Genomic DNA, 23,876 nt, shown 5'->3' with positions numbered 1-23,876 from the left:
TATTTTAGCAAATGGGTCCATCCTTGATATTCTTACATTTGAAAAAAAAAATCCTGCTGATAACGCTTTTTGATTACAAAAATTTGAAGGAAGTGCATGTCAAAGTACATCTGGCCTTTACAAAGTTGATCTTTGACCGTGCAAAACCGTGTTTTATTCAAATCGGAATACTTTACTACGGAGTAATCTGCTACTCATTCCTTGAATTGCTCATAACCTAGATGAGGTTTTAATTTTAAGGTTATTCGCCTGTTCGGGTCAGAAAAATTTTCTTATTTTATGTGTGGGATTGGAAATCGAACCCGGGCGGGTTTTACACGAAAGACATCGACTAACACATCACGCTATATCCAGCGGAATTACTATTTTTCATCAATCACAACCAGATGCCTAAAACGTTTGATTAGAACATAAATTTGTGAAAATCGGTTTATCCTACAATTCAATTTTCTTAAAATCGAAATGACTTACAACAAAAAAAACTATTAGGGTGACATAACTTCGACTCAATGCTGCAACTATTTACAATTTAGATTCAGAGATTGAGTGTCCCGAATGCAACAGAAACTAGTGATATTTCCCAAGGATTCCCGATCAACAGAGCATAACAGGATTCTATCAAAATTATATGTGATCCTAATATTTATATCTCATTATGTTATAAATATGATTCCAAATCAGAAGCAAACATTCAGATTTTTTTTAAGATTATAGCAAATCCAGATATTATATTAAGGGCCGTTACATTTCAGGTAAAACTATACTAGAGAATTGAAAAAAAAGAGTTCAAACACTTTTGTCGATCAGGTTTTTGACTTTCAACCCGAAAAAGGCTATGCTTCAATAAAGAGCAGTAACAATTTTTTTTCCAATTTCATATACCAGAAGATGCTTTTGAAAACAATAAATTGATATTTGATTTTGAAATGACAAAGTAAATTTCAAATTTGAGAACATTCCTAAGTAATTCCTACTTAAATTGTGTAAAATTTTTATTCAAATATTAATTTTAAATCGAAAATAAATATTTTTCAAGATGATTTTGCGCTTTTTCTCTTATGAACAAGGAAAGGTAAGGCAAAAGCTTTAAAACTCGACTAATAAATATTGGAAATAGTGATATAGCATTCGACTCTGTCCATTGAAGTCCGCAATGTTTCCTAAGAGATGATTTTCACAAGCTTGGAATAAAATGAATGCTTAAATTCTTCAATTTTATCGGTGGCCGATTTTTGTTTCCAAAAACACAGAGTGATAAGTGTTAACAATTTCAAAACGTCTTCAAAAGTGACGCTGCAATAAACGGAAAATAAAATCTAAACTGGGCTCAACACCAAAATCTAAACTCAGCTCAATACTTTTTCGATTTATAGGTCTTCTAGTTGCAGATTAAAAATTGCGACTTTAGTTTTACCGGACCCCGGATGTACTGGAAGTAGAGAAAAAAAATTCTGAACAAATTCGTATCGATTCATCTTTAGTTCTTTATACTATGTTGATCTGATGATTTTTTACGTAGTTCTAAATAAAAAACTATGTTAATATTACATTGAAAAATGTTCACTAGTGGCGCTGATGATATCATCATGGCCTAACGCAAAATAAAGTAATATCGAATCAGTTTCATAATTTTTGGATAAAAAATCAGTAAAATCGAAATGAGTTGGCTAGGTCATCAATTAATAAGATCTACGAATTGCAGATATCGAATTTTGCCCGTTGTCATCTATACCATTGCATGAACATTTTTGAATTCATGAATCAGACAAAAACGATTTATTGCACCATAATATCTTCGATTTGAAAAGTTCAATGGACCAATGATGCCGCCAGACCAAAATCCGCACCAAACCGTCACTCTCTGAGATCGGCTTCTCCATGATGACGTGCGGGTTTTCCGTCCCCCAGATGCGACAATTTTGCTTATTAAAATACCCGCCGAGATGAAAATGTGCCTCATCCGAGAAGATGATATCTGATAAATTTATGATAGTCGCATTTTGTAGTATTTTGATTACTTCCAATCCGGAACCATCAGCTGGAATTCGAAATTTGCAATGTAGAGTTTAAAGCGAACGACCCGCATTATGAGACTTTCCATCTGAATCATTTTTCTGTGAGTCAATCTAGGTAGATATCAAACAATCAAACCGGAATGAAAGTTCAATTTTGATGGATTTTGAACAATACTTGCGGGGCTTCTGGCTGCGTATATGACTAATAGGCAAATGGTTGATCATCAATCATAAAAACTTGCTATTTGGATCGATATTATATACACCTCTTTTGATTTTTCACTGTCTCTCAAACGAATTTTTATTATAATCTAAATTTACGAAAATCGATTCAGCCATCTCCAAGAAAATTAAGTGCACATTTTAATCATATATACCGCCAATCGACATACATAGTATAAGACAATTCACTACTTAAATTGAACGAGCGAACTGATTCGAATTGAAAGTCAGCAAGAGGGTACAAAGAAGAAGAAACTGAAAAACTATCATTCATTAGTTAATTTCCTCAGATTCTATAAGGTAGTCTTGTTTCACTGAATTTAATCATTTCCGTTCATTTACAACTATTCTTCAGTACCAAAAAAAAAGCTTGCTCATAGTTCTAAAATAGCCCCTTTTGTCATTCATATGCCTGTTGGATGGGAACGACGAAAGAGGTGGAGAGCGATAGATTATTTTTGTAGCAATATGGACTTACACTAGTTATTGTATGATTCCAATATATCATCCCAACCTCAGTTGATTCTCATGCCATTCGTAGCGTATGTTGGCAACTCAAAACTTCCCGGTTCGGAACCAGTCGCTTAACGGTTCATGTTTTTTCATCGAAAATCAAATCGCCTAAAGGTATGCAATTTCATCTTACTTCGCGAAATCTATTTTTATATTTGCACGATAAAGCCTTTCCCTCCAAAAATGGGTAATAACAGCTGAAAAGTCGTACTAAATTTGTAATAAATTTAGATATAATATTGATATTTACATATCAAGGTTTGTATCAATTTAGTTATCACCTAGGTTAAATTGAGTTATAATTTTTGTTATTTTAACTATTAACGAGGCCAAGATTATGACTAATTTAGATAGAAAAAACGAAACAACCCCAGATATAATTTTGTTCTCCCTTGTTGATCGGGTTACTTCATTATTAACTGTCATTCAAGAAATTCTAGAGACTAATTTCAACTCATAAAGGTAACGATTGAAGTCACACCTAAATGCGAAATGTAAGCTTATAAAAAGTGATTTTTTCGCTGGTATCTTTTTTACAACACTGTTCTTGACAAATTACGCGTGAATCGTGTCTTGCGTCATTGTCAAATTTGTTCAGTTTTGTATATAATTTAATCATGAATCGACGTACGAACGAACAACGCTTGCAAATTATTGAGTTTTACTATCAATATTAACGCTCGGTTGAGGATCAAATGTAAACCAAGTTTACTTGTGTTGGTAATTTGTGTATTACATACATTTTATTTGGTACGTATGCTATAGATCTAAGTATTTATATATGCAGTCAAACCAGTTTATCAAACTGGCTTGGACGATGGAATTTAAAATAATCTTTTTAGCAATAATTTATTCTCAAACGAATATTAAGCCTGACTTTTTGGATGAAATGTCAGTTTTGATCAATTTTTCACCAATGTTTGATAGAAAATTGCTCATATTTCATGAATGTAAATTTAAATTCCCTAATAGTTAGCAACACTGCTTCTATGCATTTGTATTAGATCACGCTACACAAAATAAATCAAACTAAATATTTTTTGTTAAAAAAGTAGTTTCCGGAAAAATAAGCAGTTTTACGACAACCTTCCATATTCATAGCCTTTCGCGTGTTATATTAATTTAGGTTCCTATTTTGCGGGATTACTTATAAAAATGAGTTAGTGGAAGTAAGCTGAGACTGAAATAATTTTTCTCGAGCAGTTTTCACAAAAACGGAAGAGTGTTAGACTAAGATTTTTGTTTCTCTTGAATTGCAATTCTAAGCAAAATGAACTGATTTGCTCCTTTTTCAACCATATGGAAGATTTATGGATTAAAACCAGGAAAATAATCGCAGTAATTTGTTTTTACGCACACATTGTTGACATTACTCATACACTTGCAAAGTGTCCTGCTTCTTAAGAGATTAAGAGATTCGTTTTTTCATCGAAAAATTGTGTTCAGCGTCGAAGCAAATTTCTGGTTGAATCGATACGTCAACAAGCAAAATTGATGCATACGACGTGAAGATCAGCCAGAAGCATTGCAAAAGCTACCAATGCATCTCAAAAAAAGTCACTGTTTGGTGTGGATTATGGGCCGGTGGCATCATCGGGCCGTACTCATCAAGGGCGATGATAAGCGGAACGTTACTGTGAATGACGAGCGCTACCGTGTACTAAATTGAGAGACGCCTTCGGTGAACAGCTTATCTCACCTTTTGGGCCCGTCAATTGGCAGCCTAGATTTGACTATTTCACGTATGGCCATGTTAAGGCTCATGTCTACAAGGATAAACCAGCAACGATAGACGCACTGGAAACCAATGTTGAAGCTTGTATTTGTGAAATACTGGGAGATATGTTGAAGAAAGTGCAGCAAAATTGGACCGTACGCATGTGTCATCTAAAGCGGAGCCGCGGCCAACATTTCCATGAAATCTTCTTCAAACATTAAATTATATTAATAATTCTATCGATTCCATTAAAGATTTCATCAATTTTTCCAAACTTTATTCTTTTGTTTGAAAATCAAATCCTACACCTTTAAAAAAAATCACCCTTTATCTTCTCGCAGTTCTTTGTGTGTTGGATTTCAAAGAAATGTCAAAGTACCACATTCTCAAGTTGAACCTGACCTTCTGTATCAACAGATTTTCTACTGACACTAAGAATCCTTCCTTTTCTACTAACATTGAGCACCTTAAACTCTGAACCACTATCGTTCTTCAACAAAGAACTGCTATTCACTAATTCTTTCAGAACTAGTTCTTTTGAGCCGTTCGCGAACGAATTGACGATCTCTACTCCAGATCCATATTCGCCTAATTGATCTGCTATTTCCAGTGAAATGAATTCTGCTACATTGCTACAGGGAGCTATACGCTAATTAAATTTAAGTATATCGTCTCCGTGCACCGTGCTTGAAAAAGGATACACGTCATTATGAACACGGAACTCGATTTGTAATGTCATCTAACCCGGAACTCACCGGTGGAATTCAATGGAGCTGATTAGCACCTAACTAATTCTCTGCAGTGTAATGTTACCAGTTGCCAGCAATTGTAATGACGGAATCACACTATTTTCATACTGTTTCTGTCTGTTTCGAATTGTGCATAATTACAGGATCCGACGCGTAACCATTCCGCTGTACATCAAGCACGGGTTGGGCAATATCTGTTGTTGAGGAAAGAGGAATCCTTTTGTTCCGGGCCAACCAACCGCTTCGATTGAGTCATACCGGTGGAATAGAATTTTCTCCCCAATTAAGCGATGAAATAACGCCTTCGCTAACAAGTGAATCGGAGATGAGAAGGCGCCGCGATAAACAGATCGGATTACAGATTGATGAGTCCACTCGATATGCACTCGTGATGAATCGTGGTGCACGGCCGGAAGGAGAAAACGGAGCTCGCTAGTTCGTTTGTGCACTTGCCGCTTGGAATGCACAGTGGAATAATTATACGTCTCACCAGATCGAAGCTCTTTCTGGTAATCCAGTCGCTATATAGTTGATCCGATTCAGTGGAGAGGTGGACTACTATAATGTTTTATAATGAGTCTGAATTAGTTGAAAACGGGTGCTTGCATAATTAATGCGATTCAAAACCAAAAGTCAACTAAAGGTGGGTAAATGCATATTTTTGGTGACTGGTTCAGCTTGTGAAAGTGGCTAAGGTTGATTTCATATCAGATTATATCGAGACTATACTTTGTTAGGTTTTGTTTTAAACTTCTCTTGACACGATAAATAAAAGAAGCAACATAACATGGAAGAAACCATTGGTTCCCCCGGTGAACGACCAACATGGTTAAAGCCGGGTTAAAATAAATGATAAAAAAAACCCATTGGTAAAGGTAAGCAAAATTTGTTTGTTTTATTATTTACTGACACACAATGAACGATCCAAATAATTGTTTCGGAAAATGCTCAAGAAATACACCTGTATTCGGTTGTGAGTATTATAGAAATGGAATCGCGTATACTCTCGCTTTCATCGTATTTTGTGTTGTAGATATTGGAACAGGAACATCACTATTAGATTTTTTCTTACGAAATTAGCCTGTGTATGATTTATTATACACAATAGCAATAAAAATATGTGTCTAGATATGTCCATATTTTGAAAGTGGTTATTTTTTATTTGTTAAAACTCTGAAAAAAACTGATTATCAAGTTTACGATTCAATGTCATTTAAATAGTACCGGTAGAAGTACTATAAGAGATGATGGCAAATTATATACACAAATATTTGGTACATTTCGTCCCAAAATCATACCCTAGTCTCGGTTTTTAGTGGATTTCAAGCTGCAATAAGAACCTTCATTTGGTTCCCAAAAAGATAAAGATTTAACTGTTCATGTACAATTTATCGGAATTTGTTGTCCCAAAATTTATAGTTTAAATCTAGATAGGGGCTGGGGTCCACTAGGAGATTGATAGTACCTATTAGCTTTCTCCGGACAGAACCAGCCTAGATGCCGTGTGGAATCCGGCGGAAAAAATAAGCCAAGATCCACTGGGTCCCTGCTTCCATGTCGTAAAAAGCGACAATTGAAGGAGTTTTTAGTTTTTCTTTAAGTTTGTTTAATTGAATGATAAAAATCAACTATTGCGCAAGTAGTAAAAAAAATACTGGTTTGTTTGATAAATTAATATTTTTTTCTCGGTAGCCGATTGCCCAACCTATTAATAAATTTAATAAATAATTAAAATAATAAACAATCAAGACACGCAAGAAATCTGTAGACCTTTGTTTGCAGATTTAAAATGATTTGATATAATTTTTAGAATATGTCACTACAGTGAATCGACTATTTGTCTAAATCCTATTCACTCGTTTATTTTGTAGTAGGTCATTTCATTTCGAAAAAAATAAGGAAGTTTTTGTTCGTAACGCGATAGTATTTAAAATTTTCTTTCAGTTTTCACGAATAAGCACAAGGAATCAAGACTTCCCAGGATTTCAGTATCGGATATTGTTGAAACGTTCACTCGGGAAGTCAGTGAGTTTAGTGGTGCACCCGAGCATCTTAAAACCGGAACATACAGACTCGCGCGCGAATACTACAATTATTGAAATTTTAACTAACAAATATCCTTCTCCCGTGACACTTGTGGAGTGCGCAGTAGTATATACGGCTTCTAGTAACAACAAATATTGGACTAACATACCTTCCTATCACTAAGCGGACCTACAACCGGACCTGGCCGGCGCCGGTACTGATCAATAAACTTCGGGGTTACCAGAAGTTGCACATTTAAGATTGATCTGCCATTCCCAGTTCTGATCTTCCAGAATTTCTCTGTGCAGTATCAGCTGATCCCGATCAGTAACGGAGTAGCAGCCAGCGGTGGCCGCACAAGCTCAAGCTCGAAATTTATAGTTTAAATCTAGATATTGCGAATTTAGCTTATTTTTTGGAATTACTTCCATTAAATTAAATTCATTGAAAGCAACTTCAGCATTAGTGTCGCAAGCCCATTTGATATATTTTCCGCAGTGTTTAATTAGTTTTGAAAGTATACTTTCCTTTCTAAGCTTGCGTTGTAACTTCATATTTACGTGTTCGTAAAGCTAGATATTTTTGGCGACTATGTCAATCATTATTCTACCATTCGAAGGTATAACAAACTAAAACTAGTTTTAAAATTTTTATTATTTATTGTCTTTGATTAGAGAAAGATAGGCAGTTTTGCGGTATCATATATCATACGTTAGGACATAACCCAAGTATCAATTCGTATACCTTATGGTGCCGATTTAAAAAATTTTTATAATGATAAATTATTACAGGAGTAATCGATTTTTTCAATTACTACCTGTTTTATGACAACTATAATAAGTGTTTGTTTTTGACAAGTACTATCATAGTTTTTAATGCTTCTACAAAACCCTTTACCCAGACTAAAAACTGGACTAAAAATAAAACAACTTGCACTAGAATAAAACTATGCATACACTACACTCAATATTGCTTTCAAACATTTTCTTTACAAAATTATTGTCAGTTCAATTATTTCATAAATATAGTTTTGTGTGTGTATGTGTTCATTGGATGATAGTTTCACTCGTAATGAAAATCTAATATATTCTTACTAGTTGCATTTAAAGCCGACATGACACATACATATTCAAGAAAAATATTACCAAAATTACAGTTTATTCATAGCGGAATTCATTCCATCCGAATGAATTTAATGTTGATCGTAAAGCTGGTTTCAAAATTTTCTTGAATTTGGACATTCCACAAATTTAAGGAAGGTTTATGGTGATTCTCTTTGCTCTATAGATCTTATGAAAAGTGGTCCTCTTGGGAATGGATTAACTTTTCTCAACAGCTCAAATTTTTCCACAAATTTTTGTATAGCGGACCGACATGGTGCTTCACAATGGTACAAAACTGTTTTAGTTGTACGGAGCATCGTTGACAAATTTCTATAGTGAATTTTGATGATTTCAATGCATTGATGATGCGTGTATCGTTACATTTTAATGAACTACTTTGAAAATGTCAAAAAATTACAGCTTGAAACGATAACAACTAGAAATCAAGTGCTATTATTAAAAAGACGGATGGGTAATGTCATAGAGATGGATGACCAAAATACGAATCAAACTGACACATTCAACACATCGGAAAATAATTTTTAGTTTAGACGAATTCTATACCTATTTATTAAAAAAACCTTTTTGCCTTTCTCATTAGAAAGGCTATACAATCACTGTGAAAATCGACTTTTTATCCGAGGCCCGGAGAACCGAATGTCATATACCATTCGACTCAGCTCGACGAACTGAGCAAATGTCTGTGTGTGTGTCCGTCCGTGTGTGTGTGTGTGTATGTGTGTGTATGTAACAAAAATATGCACTCACTTTTCTCAGAGATGGCTGAACCGATTTTCACAAACAAAGATTCAAATGAAAGGTCTTATAGTCCCATAGCCTGCTATTGAATTTCATTCCGATCCAACTTCCAATTCCGGAGATATAGGATGATATGTAACAAAAAAGTGAAAAAAATATGCACTCACTTTTTTCAGGGATTGCTGAACCGATTTTCACAAACTAAGATTCAATTTAAAGGTATTATGGTCCCATAGCTTGATATTGAATTTCATTTGAATGTGACTTCCGGTTCCGGAGTTATATGGTTTTATGTGAAAATTTGAAAAAAAGTTTAAACTCAATTATCTCTGGAACAACTCAACCGATTTTCGCAATCTAAGATTCAATTGAAAGGTCTTGAAATATCCAAAAAATTTGTGGAACATTTTATCTGCATCTGACTTCCGGTTCCGGAACTAAAGCGTGATAAGTGAAAAATTACCAATTTTATTAGTATTTTTCCACAAACGATGGTTAACAACAGGTACAAATCCCATAAAACTGTCTGATAATTTCTTCTAGTTTGCAGAACTTGTTAGTTGGTGGGCATGAAAACTTAATTCGGCACTACTGGTTCCCTCTTTTCCTGTTCCGAGAGCACCGAAAGTGGAGAAGAAAAACTCCTAAAACTAAATTCACTTCGATTTCTCTGCGATGCTTGAACCGATTTTCACAAATCTTGATTTGAATTAAAGTGCATACTGTCTTTAAACCTATTGTGAAATTTCATCCAGATCCAACTTCCGGTTCCGCAGTTGCAGGGCGATGAGTGTCAAAGTTTTCAAATCGCCGTATAGAGTGACAATATGTACAACACCGAAAGAAGAAAAAAACACAAAACGAACAAGGCGTGCTTTGTTTTATTTCGTACACGTTGTGTAGTGATGTCAATATTAATAATAATAATAATAATAATAATAATAATAATAATAATAATAATAATAATAATAATAATAATAATAATAATAATAATAATAATAATAATAATAATAATAATAATAATAATAATAATAATAATAATAATAATAATAATAATAATAATAATAATTAAAATCTTACTACATGTTCTATGCTGCTGCTTCACGCTGTTTCGTTTGTCAGATTTCGTTTAATTGGTTTAATCGAAATAGAGCATGAGATAGTAAGTATAGGTTTAACTACGTTCAAAACTGTTCCAATTTGCAGGTCATATTTGTTGGTAGCAAGCGAACCAACTTCGGCTATTCCGTTTATCTGAATCTGGTTTCAGAAGAATTGGAAATAGTGATTAAAAACTGCAAAAAGGATCTCGCTCACTTTTAACCCGGCGAACGACCAAAATTAGGTTAAAGCCGGGTATAAATAAACGATATAAAAAAAATCTCGCTCACTTTTCTTGGATCGATTTTCACAAACTTATAGGTTCGAAAGAAAAGTCTTACAGTTTCATACGGATTTCCTTAATTTGTTGTGGATACTACTTTCGGTTCCGGAACTACAGGGTAAACAGGTTTTGTAGAGTTTGTGAGATTAGATCCGAACAAATTATCCTATTTATATTCAATGAACAGTTATTTTTGCGAATTTCACGATTATATTTATGATGTAATGAGTAATATGAGAAAGGCATCATTACACCACTACGTGGATTAAAATAGGTTTTTTGCATGTTTTTGGTGCATATCACTCTCTAATTCCGGAGCCGGAAGTCGAATCGAGATAAAATTCAATAGCGATCTATGGGGCCATAAGACCTTTCATTTGAATCTGAGTTCTTGAAAATCGAAGGTACAAAAATTTGAAAGAAAAGTCATATAAAATGTATTCTATTGTTCATGGAACTTACTGTTGAAAAATCTTCCATGAGGGGGGGGGGCTGAAACCCCGAACCCCCTCCCTCTCCCATCTACACTGGCCTGTGGTTATTGTTTATGAAATCCATGATTCTATCCATAGTTAGTGCCTGTTTTATTAGTGAACAACACGTGTCGTAAACGCACAGTACACAATCACTGAAAATATTCCGCATTTCTATGTGTAGGTTTTGCACGATACCAAAACGTTTAAGTTATGTGCTTTCGCGCATCTCATTCTAGCACTGAATTTCACCATATTGCTCGTTCATACCAAATATTAAAAAAACTACAAGGATCAGCCCCATGGAGTTGTTCGAGCCGTTGATGTGGAACAAGGCAAATGCACGAGAGACTGCTTAGATTGATCTTTATTAGGAACCAAAACCGAACACGCGAACCCAGAATATACACTCTATTTGTCGTGATTCGTATTTGTTTTGTAGCCGACGAAATTACATCAATAGCACAAATGCATGCAATTATCTGTTTGTACACTATAGCGATACGGATATCGATATTTAAGCTTCTTTTCGCCAAGTTTGTGTTCAAGTTTTGTATGCAAGCAGTTATTTTTATAGCGTTTCTCTACCATTACTACCATTCTGCGATTTCGGTAGAAGCGATAAACTTTTTCTTATTACCAATCGAGTTCATCTTATATAAATTGGAAGTTAATCTTATGCACTCCAAATTTACCCTGCGGTAGTTGTCAATTTCTCAGGCGAAACGGCATAACATGGAATTTCATCCGAACTTGCATGACACAAGATCAGAGCATACCAATTGAAGCTTCAAATTGTTTTATGGCACTTTTTGTCTTGCTGTCTAGCAACAACCTACCTCTAGCATGCTACGCGTAGCATTGAAACGTTAGCTATAACTTCGCTTTCTATTTATAGATTCGCGTCCTTCCAACAGCCTCGCTGTTGCATCGATTGACCAATTGATGTATCGCTCACTCCTTCAAAAGCGTCGTCTGTGGCAGGGAAATCCTATCCGGTATGCCGGAGATTTTTGGCAGACAAAATAGGACACTGCTAGCTATTAATCAACATTTCAATGATATACAATAAAAAATACATGGCTATGAACAATCAAATCAATACGTAGAAATATTTCCAATCAAATGATGACATGATATTAATAATTGATACAAAATTGACTGAGCTGTAATTGTTCAAAACCTGACCACATTTCTACGTGTATTTTTCTTGAGTTTCTAATTTGCACCCCTATATAGAAAACAAAAATTGGTTAAAACTTTAATTTTGAAGTATTTGTGGATATATCATACTACTGAAAATTTCATCATAAATTGCTGACCACATTTCCGATGGTGTGGAAAAGAAATTATGTTGTTGCCCTAAACACAACAGGCGAAATTCACGTTTAAGTTCTACACTAACATCTGTAGCATTCTCCAAAGAAGACGAGCACATACATCGCCTCTTCATGCATCCAAAAACCGTTGATCACGCATCTTATTTTTGACATGAAGAAGTCATTAGACAATAAATTAAGGCATTCATAAAAGTTCAATGAGATCTCGCATTGACGTGATGGTGAATGTTTCTTCTATGGCAGTACGCTTTCCTCATTTTTCTGAAAAACTTCTGGCAAACAAATCAGAGTTGACTATGATGTCCCTAGCAAGTTCAAATCCATTTTTTGTCGATATATATGCGGTAAAACTGATGATCTGGCAAGGCATTGGGTGGTGTAGACAAGGCTATCGATTCCTCAATATATAAGCACGTTCCGTACTCCCAAACTGTAAAATTTCGGCCAGATTTATCAAGCTGGCAAGTGGAGAAGTGCTCCGTTGGAAGATTTTTTTCGAAAATGACATCAATTCTCCAAACTGCTCTCGATTCCGCCCGATTGAGAAATATTCGGTAATCTTCAAACACAAATTGAAGAAGCGTGGAAAGATAACTTGGATTGCGATAGAGAGGAAGAAATGGTGAAGTAAAATGGTCGCTCTGGTAAATCAATGGATGACTGGTATTTGAAGCACAGTTAGAAAGTTTATCAAAAACAAAGTTGAATAAGGTTTTCATTTTTTTTCCTTAAAATGCAATAAATTACCTTCATTTTGAGTACTAAACATTAAAATGGTTCCGAATTGAATGATTATTCGTGCGTACAGATTTTAAATGACTCAAGCTTAAAACCACCGAAACTGTCGAGCATCCCAACAATGCGCCACTTTCGATTTTCAGGCACAATTTGTATCAATATTCAACTTAATTCAACAGTTTATTTTCACATCCTCAAGATAAAATCAAAGTATTGTTGTGCACTTTGGCCAATATTGAAATAGTTTTATTGAAGGTGGCATATCACTGAAGTAGAGTAGAGATTAGATCGTAAAACTTCAACCGTCTCGATAACACCGAATCTGGGAAATTTGTCTACATTAAACTATCACCAGCACTCGTTTCAAATTTTAGCAAAAATCTCATTTCTAAAATGCCTTCGATGGGTTGTGCAAACAACGTAGCATAAGATATTCAGCACATCCAATCAGCATCATTATCTTCTTGGCCCATCACATCCCGCTATCGTCAGTCGATGGTAGCTCTCTGAGCATAATCACAGGATCTTTGTGTCATCGTCATCAGCATCATCACCATCATCCCCAGCAGCCAAGCATCATCGTCATCGGTAGCAGCACCCGGACTAACTAGCAAACACGTCGGTCGGTCGGTCGGTCGTTGTCGTTCAAAGTTAATTGAACTATTCGAGTAATCCAGTGAGCAAACACAATTAAAATCCCATTGTTTCGACCCTGAACGTTTCGGCTCTCTACCACAAACACTGTTCTATCGGGGCACTAGACACGCAAAGGTTGACCACGGTGGCACCGAACAGAACCAACGAATATCCACTGGCACCGGTTGGTTCTCGACCAATTATGATTTTTGCCATCCTACATCAATATTAATAACAGCAAACCGCGAAGCCGTCGACCGAGCGACCGAGCTATTGCACAAATTCGAACCAGAATGTTACGAGTCATAAATATACTGGAATGACTTTCGAACAGGATGCGAACGCGGCTTGATTACTAAATAATTTGTTTTGGGTAATCATTTTAGCAGTATTTCGACAAATTCTATGAGGCTTTAAGAAATAAATAGTCACATTAGACTACAGCATTAGGCGATAACAATAAAACTAACGAAATCTAATTCCATGGTTTACTTCATGTAATCTGCCTTATATTTAAAAAAAAAACATTAATTTTATAGGTAAAGGATAACAGACACACATTGACAAACTGTTCTGATTGCAGGGCCTATTCTCCAGGATCACCTTCCGCGAGCCGGTATTTCTCGGCGGATTTGGCAACATAACCGGACTGGATAAGAAACTGCCCGTGAGCAATGGATTTACCGGTTGTATTCGGAAGTTCCTGTCAAATGAACATGATTACAATTTCTTGAACGTACCAGTCGGTGATGTCATGCACGGTTTTGATATTCGTGAGTATATACAGATCCTAATCATTATAAGTTAAGCTTTCCTTTCTAAATGTTTGTGCAATTTTTCGGACAAGAATCTATATACATTATGTATTTATGTAATAAGAAGTTTAAGGCTTAGCCGAAGGGTAAGGAATGATTGAGTGGATCCACATTTAGAGACTTTTGCACTCATTGCACCTCGAAACATTTTCTATCACAATATACTTTGTTGATGATTAAATTTATTTAATATTTTTATTTTTGATTTCTGAGCTCTGTTAGCTAAAGATGTTTGCTATATTGATTACAGTCCACTCCCGTGACTTTTTCTACACGTAGACGCTCTTCGGGATGAATTTCTACCCCAGAATTGGAATCTGTCTAAAATTGTTAAATTTTGATGTATTTACAAATGAACGGTACTCCTTCATTCCCAAACCTATCAGAAAAAAGCATATACAGTAATATTTGAGTTCGGTATGTGAAAAAGAAGGAAAAAGTGCACTCGATTTTTTCGGACATCGCTGAGCCTATTTTGGACTACTTTGACAAAAATGTAAGGTCTTATGGTAGCATAGCCTGCCATAATTTTTTTCAGGTCTAACTTTTGGCTCCAGAATAACGGGTGAAATGTTCATTAGATGGAAAAAAGTGCTTTCGATTTGCTCATAAAACGCTGAAACATTTTCGCATACTAGATTGAAATGAAAGGTCTGATGGTCTCATAGTCTGCTATTGAATTTCATCATCTAGATTCGAATTCAGGTTACGGATCGATGGTAAGGAATGTGCAAAAGAATGGAAAACGCAAACTCGTTTTTTGATTAAAAAGTAAAGTCTTATGACCACATAGTCTACAAAAACATTTTATCCGGATGCGACTACCAGTTCCGGAAATATAAGGAAAAGAGTGTTGACAAATTCGAACCTTCATTTAAGGTAGACGATGCAAAGACCATACAACTTCTACGGAACTGTGGTTGAAAACTGTTCCAAATTATAGATTCTGTCAGTTGATGAACAAACAAATCGGTTTTGGCTAAACTTGTCCCCGGTTTCTGATGAACCGGAAATGATGGCAAAAAACTCTGAAATAATGGTACACATTACGATTTCTCCGATATAGTTAAATTGATATTTTTAAACTACCCAGTTACTAGTAAGCACTAATAATGGTATTAAAATAGCCTTTTATGAGCACCAAAAATGTTTATAGCTCTATATCTGAAATCTAAAAGCTCATCTGTTGTAAATCAATCATAATTCAGCTTTCCCGGATATTTTGTTAAAGTCGATCTGAATTTAGTCTCAAGTGCGATTGAAATGCCAATCAGCTGTTATTTGCTGTCATAATGCGGCATTAGTATGTGCTTATTGGTTACCGGAGTAGGGCTCAAACAAAAGGTGGCCTTATAGGTTGCTTCGAAGTTCCATCCACATCAGACTATCGTTCCGGATTTATCGGGTGTAGAGTGCTCAAAATTTCAAAACTCAATTTAAAACGACGATGCTACATACATAGAAATAAGCGTTTGCACTGATTTCACATATTTGTCTCGATAGCCAGGGTCACCCAAACAGAAAAGAGATAGGGGGGAAACCTCCCGGATTTAGACTTTTTTAATGGATCCGTACATTTAAAGAATCAAAAATGTTTTCTATTTTTCATTATAAATAAATATTAAACATGAAAACATATTTATCCGGCGAACGACCGCAAACAGGATAAGGCCAAATATGAATAAACGGAATAAAAAAAGCATATTTGACATATAAATTATGTTGTTAAGTTAATGCGTTTAAAAATTCCTAATTCGATGACAACAAGTAACAAGTAACAAGTAACAAGTAACAAGTAACAAGTAACAAGTAACAAGTAACAAGTAACAAGTAACAAGTAACAAGTAACAAGTAACAAGTAACAAGTAACAAGTAACAAGTAACAAGTAACAAGTAACAAGTAACAAGTAACAAGTAACAAGTAACAAGTAACAAGTAACAAGTAACAAGTAACAAGTAACAAGTAACAAGTAACAAGTAACAAGTAACAAGTAACAAGTAACAAGTAACAAGTAACAAGTAACAAGTAACAAGTAACAAGTAACAAGTAACAAGTAACAAGTAACAAGTAACAAGTAACAAGTAACAAGTAACAAGTAACAAGTAACAAGTAACAAGTAACAAGTAACAAGTAACAAGTAACAAGTAACAAGTAACAAGTAACAAGTAACAAGTAACAAGTAACAAGTAACAAGTAACAAGTAACAAGTAACAAGTAACAAGTAACAAGTAACAAGTAACAAGTAACAAGTAACAAGTAACAAGTAACAAGTAACAAGTAACAAGTAACAAGTAACAAGTAACAAGTAACAAGTAACAAGTAACAAGTAACAAGTAACAAGTAACAAGTAACAAGTAACAAGTAACAAGTAACAAGTAACAAGTAACAAGTAACAAGTAACAAGTAACAAGTAACAAGTAACAAGTAACAAGTAACAAATAACAAGTAACAAGTAACAAGTAACAAGTAACAAGTAACAAGTAACAAGTAACAAGTAACAAGTAACAAGTAACAAGTAACAAGTAACAAGTAACAAGTAACAAGTAGCAAGTAGCAAGTTATTTTATGATTTAATTTTGCAAAAATTTCACTTGAAGAGTTGAGAAAATAAACGAAGAGAAACTGTCACTTTCTGATACGTTTTCAGAAAAACTATATGTTCGCTTATGATTTCTATAGTACCACAACAAAAAGACTTAACAGAAAATGAGAACCTTTTTTTGTTTACTTTCTCTTTACCAAAACTACTTAAAAGTTTCCAATATAAATCGAAAGCTTGTGATTTTAAAATGTAAGTTATGCTAAGAGTTAGATGATAAAGGGAAACTGTCATTTGCAGCGTGGAACTATAGATTTGTTCGTAAAATGCGAGGGCTGAGTAACTTAATGTCATGTCTTTGATAAAAAGGCGGGTGGGTAATGTCAGAGACATAACTGGATGTCGTGAATACGAAAACAACTGACATGTTCCTTAACACTTCCGAATATTAGTTGATTAGTTGATCAATTGTATGAATTATGCAAGCATTCCCCTTTTCCAAATTTTTCCCAAAAGCAAAGAATGCTTCACTTGATCTAGATTACTGTAAATTTCACACAGCGAAAAGTGCAAAAGTCAAATCAAACAGTTCTAGATTTGCACTAAACTGAGGATATTTCCCTTCGATTTGCGAGCAAGAAATCCTAATAGTTTTTCAGAAAACTTTTAGAGCCATTAGAACGGCTAATTTTGTGAAATGCTCTCCACCGTTGCTTTCTCACCAATGCAAATGACTGGCAGCTGTGACGTAATCGCTCTTGTCAGAAGCGAAACTAGCTTTGCAAACGACACAAAATATATCTGCTCGCAGTGGCGATAGAATCCAAACTGATTCAATTTTTATGAGAGGCTTGTTTTTACCTGACTTCGTTTGTAGCTTTTTCACTAATGGGCGGTCCTAACGGCTATAAAAATAGCAGCATACAGAATTTTAATGTCGATTATTTCATTTCGGATTTGCATTTAATTCAACGAAACTATCAGGATGCTGTACGGGATTTATTCCTGCCTTTCAGAAGGACCAAATTGTGGAACTCACTACGATATTAAGCACTGTTCGGAACATTTTTCTCGAATGATTTGTTGTACAGCAGCAGATATTTTGTTTTCTTCCTCAGAACACGTTCTGATTGGTGGTGTTGACATGGGTCAAATGAGACAGGTTTTTCAATAGTGTTAATGCTTTTTCTATACACGTTTAAGTTGAAAAATTTCGATTCTATTGGTAGATATATTATATAAATCCTTTCACAGATCACTGAGCTATGAGCTTTAAAAATACGAGAAAGGCAAACGTGTCTAATGAATTATCCTCTTTGATACTCGTTCATATCAAATATTTCAGAGAAGTTTAATTTTGAATTATATGAAATTATGTCACACAACTGAATATTTTATCATAAAATTGTGATCATATTTCCGATGGCATGTAGAAAAAATTATGTTGATTCGTTGGATACAACAAGAGATAATCACGATCAAAAACTTATCACTCTCTCAGAGGGTACATTTTGAAAAGGCTCCCCATAGTAAAGTAAGTCGTATTCACGACAAAATAAAGAACTCAAATGTATATTCGCTCAAATATCCCACAAAACCTACATAATTGACCATAATTGACACAACGTTGATGTTGAGCCTACTAAAGATCAAGTCTGTTTTGGCATTATACGATTTTTTAAATGGGTAACTTTGTTTTCAAAGACTACAATAATCATACCCTTTAACTTTTAGAAGTATTTTGCCACTAGTAAAACAAAAAAAAAAATTACTTGGCAGCACTTATTGACTGTTATTAACTTTGTTCAAAGTATGCTACGATCAATTCTGCGAGGCGAAAAATTAATTGATTTTCAAATAACCTTGCTCTTGAGCCTGACACATCACATTTCGTAAAATAATTGTATAAGCGGTATTGATGCGTAAATATTTTGTACAATTTGTTACTGACAACAACGGAATGGCCAATCGGAAAATAAGGTATCAAAAGTTCGGTCCACAGTTCAATTGTAACGATTTCCACATTTCCCTGTACAGTAACGGTTTAATTAAATAATAATTAATTCTACTTTAGCTACCGAAATCGGTGCCGTTGATTTTTTTGTTGTTGTATCATACACGCTTGTATCATTACTTTTTTTTTTGTTCAACAACTCTCCCTACCATTGGTGACATCCGTTGAATATTCTGTGCGTCTGTGGCCAATAGTTCTATGGCACCGATGAAATCCCCCAAAAACATTGCGATGTAATTGGAATCGTTTTTTTTTCTCATCTCCTTTTTTTTCCACGAACCCATCGCTGCCATTATTGCAACAACAACAACAACAATATTAACATCATCACTAACCGGCCGGTCGGTGTCTGTCACGGCACAACGCGCAATCAACAGAGGAATGTGTCACCGATCGGTGCAGCCGGTATCCGTGTCAGCATGGCGGAAAGTGTCTCCCGTCAGACGACGGAGCAATCTGTCTGTGTCCGCTGGGATTCGGCGGTGATTTATGCGAAATGAGACTGGATTTACAGGTACGTGGTTCCGTATCATTTTCCTCCTTCCGGAGCTATCGGGATGGGCGGTTTTAATTTGCGAACCAAAATGCGCTTTTAACTATTTTGCAGTGGTTAGCTGCTGGGGTACGGAACAGTGGACGGAATCCTCCCAGGGAGAGGTGGAAAGTGAAGTACGTGGCTGTGTTCCCCGTTGTGTTATACCACAAATTTAGACGATTTAGCTAAATTATTGTTCGAGCCACCGTCAGAATTTCCATTTCCTCTAAATATTCGGTTTCATGTAACTTTCGGTTGAAAAATGAAAACTTTTTTTCTAGTGTGAGCTAACCCAGCCATAACCCATTCCATTGCATTTCAACTAAATTTTAAACAACGGAGAAGTGAAAATATAACTAAACACAATTTTCAACTTCAGTTTAAGAAGATTGTTATACGTTCGTAAATGCAAACGCTAGAAACCGCTCGGTGGGTGGCTTCTCCGAGTTCTCAAGTGCAATTCTGGCAAACGGTACCTTCCTTCCTGCCAGTAGCAGTTTAACAAATGGTTTAATTACTTTTTGTATCCTTTTCTTTTCCCACAGGTGCCTTCGTTTAATGGTTCTTCGTACCTGCGCTTTGCTCCCCTGGGCGATAGCTGCATCATTTGGTTCGAGCTGAAGGTAAGTTTAGACGCTCGAGGGCCGTTTAAATTTTTAATATCATAAAAATTGATGTTCTGGAAAAGTATTATTTTGTTATACAGATTACATGTAAAATGGTATGGTATGCAAAAATAAGCAAATCGGTTTTCGAGAGCATCGTTAAATTGAATAATGATATGCTTCCTAAACCTTGCACCAAAATAAAATTTGCTTGAAATTTTAGCGTAACGTATCATCTAACATTGGGAATAACTCAAGCTTATTTCTGCTAAAATACTCTAATCAACAGTTTAAATTGAGGTGATCTGGATTAAAAAGTACGGGTGTGTAATGTCAGAGACATAACTGGATGTCGTGAATACGAATAAAACTGACACTCTTTCTTTATACTTTCGAATATCAATTAGTTGATCGATTGTGTGCATTGTGCAAGCTTTCCTCTTTTTCACTACTAGAATTTGGAACGATACTCCTAAGCTAAAGTTCATATTGGTTACATTAAACATTCTGACACACAATTAAATATTACGAAATAACCAGTATAGTTCTTTATAATAAAATAATGTTGGTTCTGGAAGGAACCTTTTAGTAATGATTTCTAAGTCGGTGCTATGCATTTTATATAGCAAATCAGCAGAAAGTTCTACTACAAACTACAAGTGGTTGAAATATGGGCCGTATACAGTATAGTGAAAAAAAATTTCGCATAATTCTTTGGGTATACAATAATTGTTCTGAATAGAACTATACAGAATTTTGATGTCAATCATTTCGTTTCGGATTTAAATATATCAGTGAAAAAAGTTATCAAAATGCCGTGCGAGATAAATTTCTGGCATTCAGAAGGGCCAAATTGTGTGATTCTCTAAGATATTAAACACTGTTGCGAATTTTGCACTGCGGAAATTGCACCAAGCTTATCAAATTATCCTGAAAACTGGCTCTGTGCCCTGAGCGTTTGAGGCTTTACACCACGCAAAAGGTCTACTATCATTGCGACTGCTCCTCCTTACGAAATGAGACTTTCACGCTTTATACTTGGTTTCTTCTTACTGATGTTTTAGAAAACTTTGTTTTACAATAATTTTTAGGGTTTTTTTTCATGCTGTTGAAAATTTAATCACGAATTACTAATCATATTACCGATAGCTTGTAAAAAAAACTACAAGGATCAGCCCCATGTGGTTGTTCGAGCCATTGATGTGGAAGAAGGCAACCAAAATTTCAATCAAACAGTTCAATCAATCGTCTCACTTTTGAATCCGCAATTGCACGAGAGTCTGCCTAAATTTATCTTGATAAGCAACCAACACCGAACATTGTCTGCTTTATAGCCGACGAAATTACACCAATATCCCAAATGTATGCAATTATATCATTATATACTTTTAATACAGATTTTGATATAAAGCTTCTCTTCGCCAAGCTTGTGTTCAAGTTTTGTATGCAAGCAGTTATTTTTATAACGTTAAGTTTCTCTACCATTCTGCGATTTCGGTTGAAGCGATGAACTTTTTCTCATTATCAATCGAGTTCATCTTATATAAATTAGAAATTAGTATTAAGCACTCAAAATTTACCCTGGGGTAGATGTCAATTTCTCAGGTGAAACGACATAACATGGAATTTCATCCGAGCTTGCATGACTCAAGAGCTTCAAATCGTTTTATGGCACTTTTTGTATTGCTGTCTAGCAACAACGTACCTCTAGCAACAACGTACCTCTAGCATGCTACGCGTAGGACTGAAACGTTAGCTATAATTTTGCTTCTATTTATAGATTCACGTGCTTCCAACAGCTTCGCTTTTGCATCTATTGACTAATCAGAGCGATGCTTTCCTTTTGATATATCGCTTACTCCTTCAAAACCGTCGTCTATGTCAGGGAAAACCGATATGCCGGAGATTTTTAGCAGACAAAATAGGACACTACTCGCTACTAATCAAAATTTCAACAATTTTTCATTGAAAATACGTGGCTTGATACATTCAAATCGAATCCTAAAAATATTTCCAATCAAATAATGAAATTATATTAATAATTGATATAAAATATACTGAACTGTAAGTGTTTAAAACCTGACCACATTTCTACGTGTATTTTTCCTTGAGTTTCTAATTTGCACCCCTATATAGAAAATAGAGATGTGTTCTACATCAAAAATATGTTGTTGGGTTAAGTACATCAAAAGATAACATAGTTCTAAAATCATATATCACATGCCTTAGAACTAAATACCATGCGTTTCCATCTAACACTTGAGCTCAGGGCTTGAGTATTGACGTAATTAATAATGATAAAAGAATTTTATTCCTTGTGTTATTTACACACGCCCGCACGCTTGGGTCGATTTACCAAGCAATGATGTAGCGAATGCATTAGTGAACATGTGTGCCAGTGGACGGTTGTAATTCGTTTCTAATTTCAACATCTTGGTCTAGAGGTTTCGAGGTTAGCTATTAACAGTCTAAGAAATACTATAAACCAAATAGAAATCAAGTCGAAGTGCCTGCAGCAAGGCCCGAAGGCCCAAAAAGAACATATTAATTCGCATCGTCGATTTTCTATACAAACAACATATTCTTTTAAAATAATATTTTCAGTTTACTGATATTTCCTGAAAAGGACCCCTTTATTAAACAGTTTCGGAAAATCGTATTGTTTTATTGCTTTAATCGAAATATGTATTAAATAAGAATGAATGAGAAACTGAGCTATGCATAAAAATTGAATTTCAAACGCTTTCGTAAATATAGTTCATCGAACTTACTTGCACTTAGTGGTTTTTTCTGGTGTTTCGTGGAGTACTTTTCTCACGTATCAGCTCAAGCTCGTTTATTATGTTTCTAGAAGTCGTTCCCATACAGCGCAGATCATGACCACTGCTTCTCTTTTTCTTGAACCTTCCGAATCACATTCAAGAACCATTGTCAAATGTTTGCTGTCTGTTATCCTGATGACACGCCCTGCTGTCCAATTTCAGCTGTATGTATGATAGGTGGATCTCCAAGCAACTTTTGAAACCCATGGTTTATACGCCGTTGATTGATTTCTAATGGTGGCGTATTACTTTTCTTGTATCGTTAACCGCGGTCATAAATGAATGAATACACGAATTCATGAACCACCAGGATATAATCGCCACGCACCATTATTCGAGTTATATTTTAAAGCCTTACCCTCTCATACATTTGGTTTCGACGGTCAGTCCGATCCCAGTTTGATTAATCCGTCTTTATGACCTTAAGCCGTTTGACTTTAGCTATCTTTTTGAGCAATTTCAGGCAACTTGGCTATTCATACCATGTGATACAGAACGTCGACGAACATTTTACCTTAAAACTGATAGTTTTCTAGATTTCGCTTGATTTCGGATTTTCCTAGATTTTGCGCTTGGTATGTTGGATTACTTTTTTCTGGAAAAGAACAATAACTTAATTGTCATTTAGAATTTTTACTAAATAAAGTTATGTAAAACTACTTATCAGTTAATAAATAAAAACTAAAAACCGTATGTTTAAACCTAAATGTTTGTCAATTCATGTTTCTCTCACTGGTCCTTCCTTATGAAAATTCTTTCTTAAGCCCTGAACTCAAGTTGTAGATGGAAACGCATGGTATTCAGTTCTAAGGGCTTGTGATATATGATTTTAGAACTAAATACCATGCGTCTCCATCGGATGATGACAATT

At 35.1% G+C, this 23,876-nt stretch overlaps 1 protein-coding gene across 3 annotated transcripts in view; it reads left to right on the top strand.

Moving 5' to 3' along the window:
- The window catches only part of LOC131436607 (uncharacterized), a 593,756-nt gene that overhangs the window by 482,511 nt on the left and 87,369 nt on the right, over positions 1 to 23,876 (top strand). For all 3 annotated transcript variants that reach the window (XM_058605425.1, XM_058605424.1, XM_058605423.1), the window contains 3 exons: positions 14,258 to 14,447; positions 19,421 to 19,557; positions 20,124 to 20,201. In XM_058605425.1, the coding sequence (XP_058461408.1) occupies positions 14,258 to 14,447; positions 19,421 to 19,557; positions 20,124 to 20,201 (405 nt within the window). The remainder of the gene's footprint in view (positions 1 to 14,257; positions 14,448 to 19,420; positions 19,558 to 20,123; positions 20,202 to 23,876) is intronic.

The sequence above is a fragment of the Malaya genurostris genome, chromosome 3 (genome assembly GCF_030247185.1).
Source record: "Malaya genurostris strain Urasoe2022 chromosome 3, Malgen_1.1, whole genome shotgun sequence".
NCBI lineage: Eukaryota > Metazoa > Arthropoda > Insecta > Diptera > Culicidae > Malaya > Malaya genurostris.
Note: the sequence above shows the minus strand (reverse complement) of the source record. Positions and strands in the feature narration are given on the sequence as shown.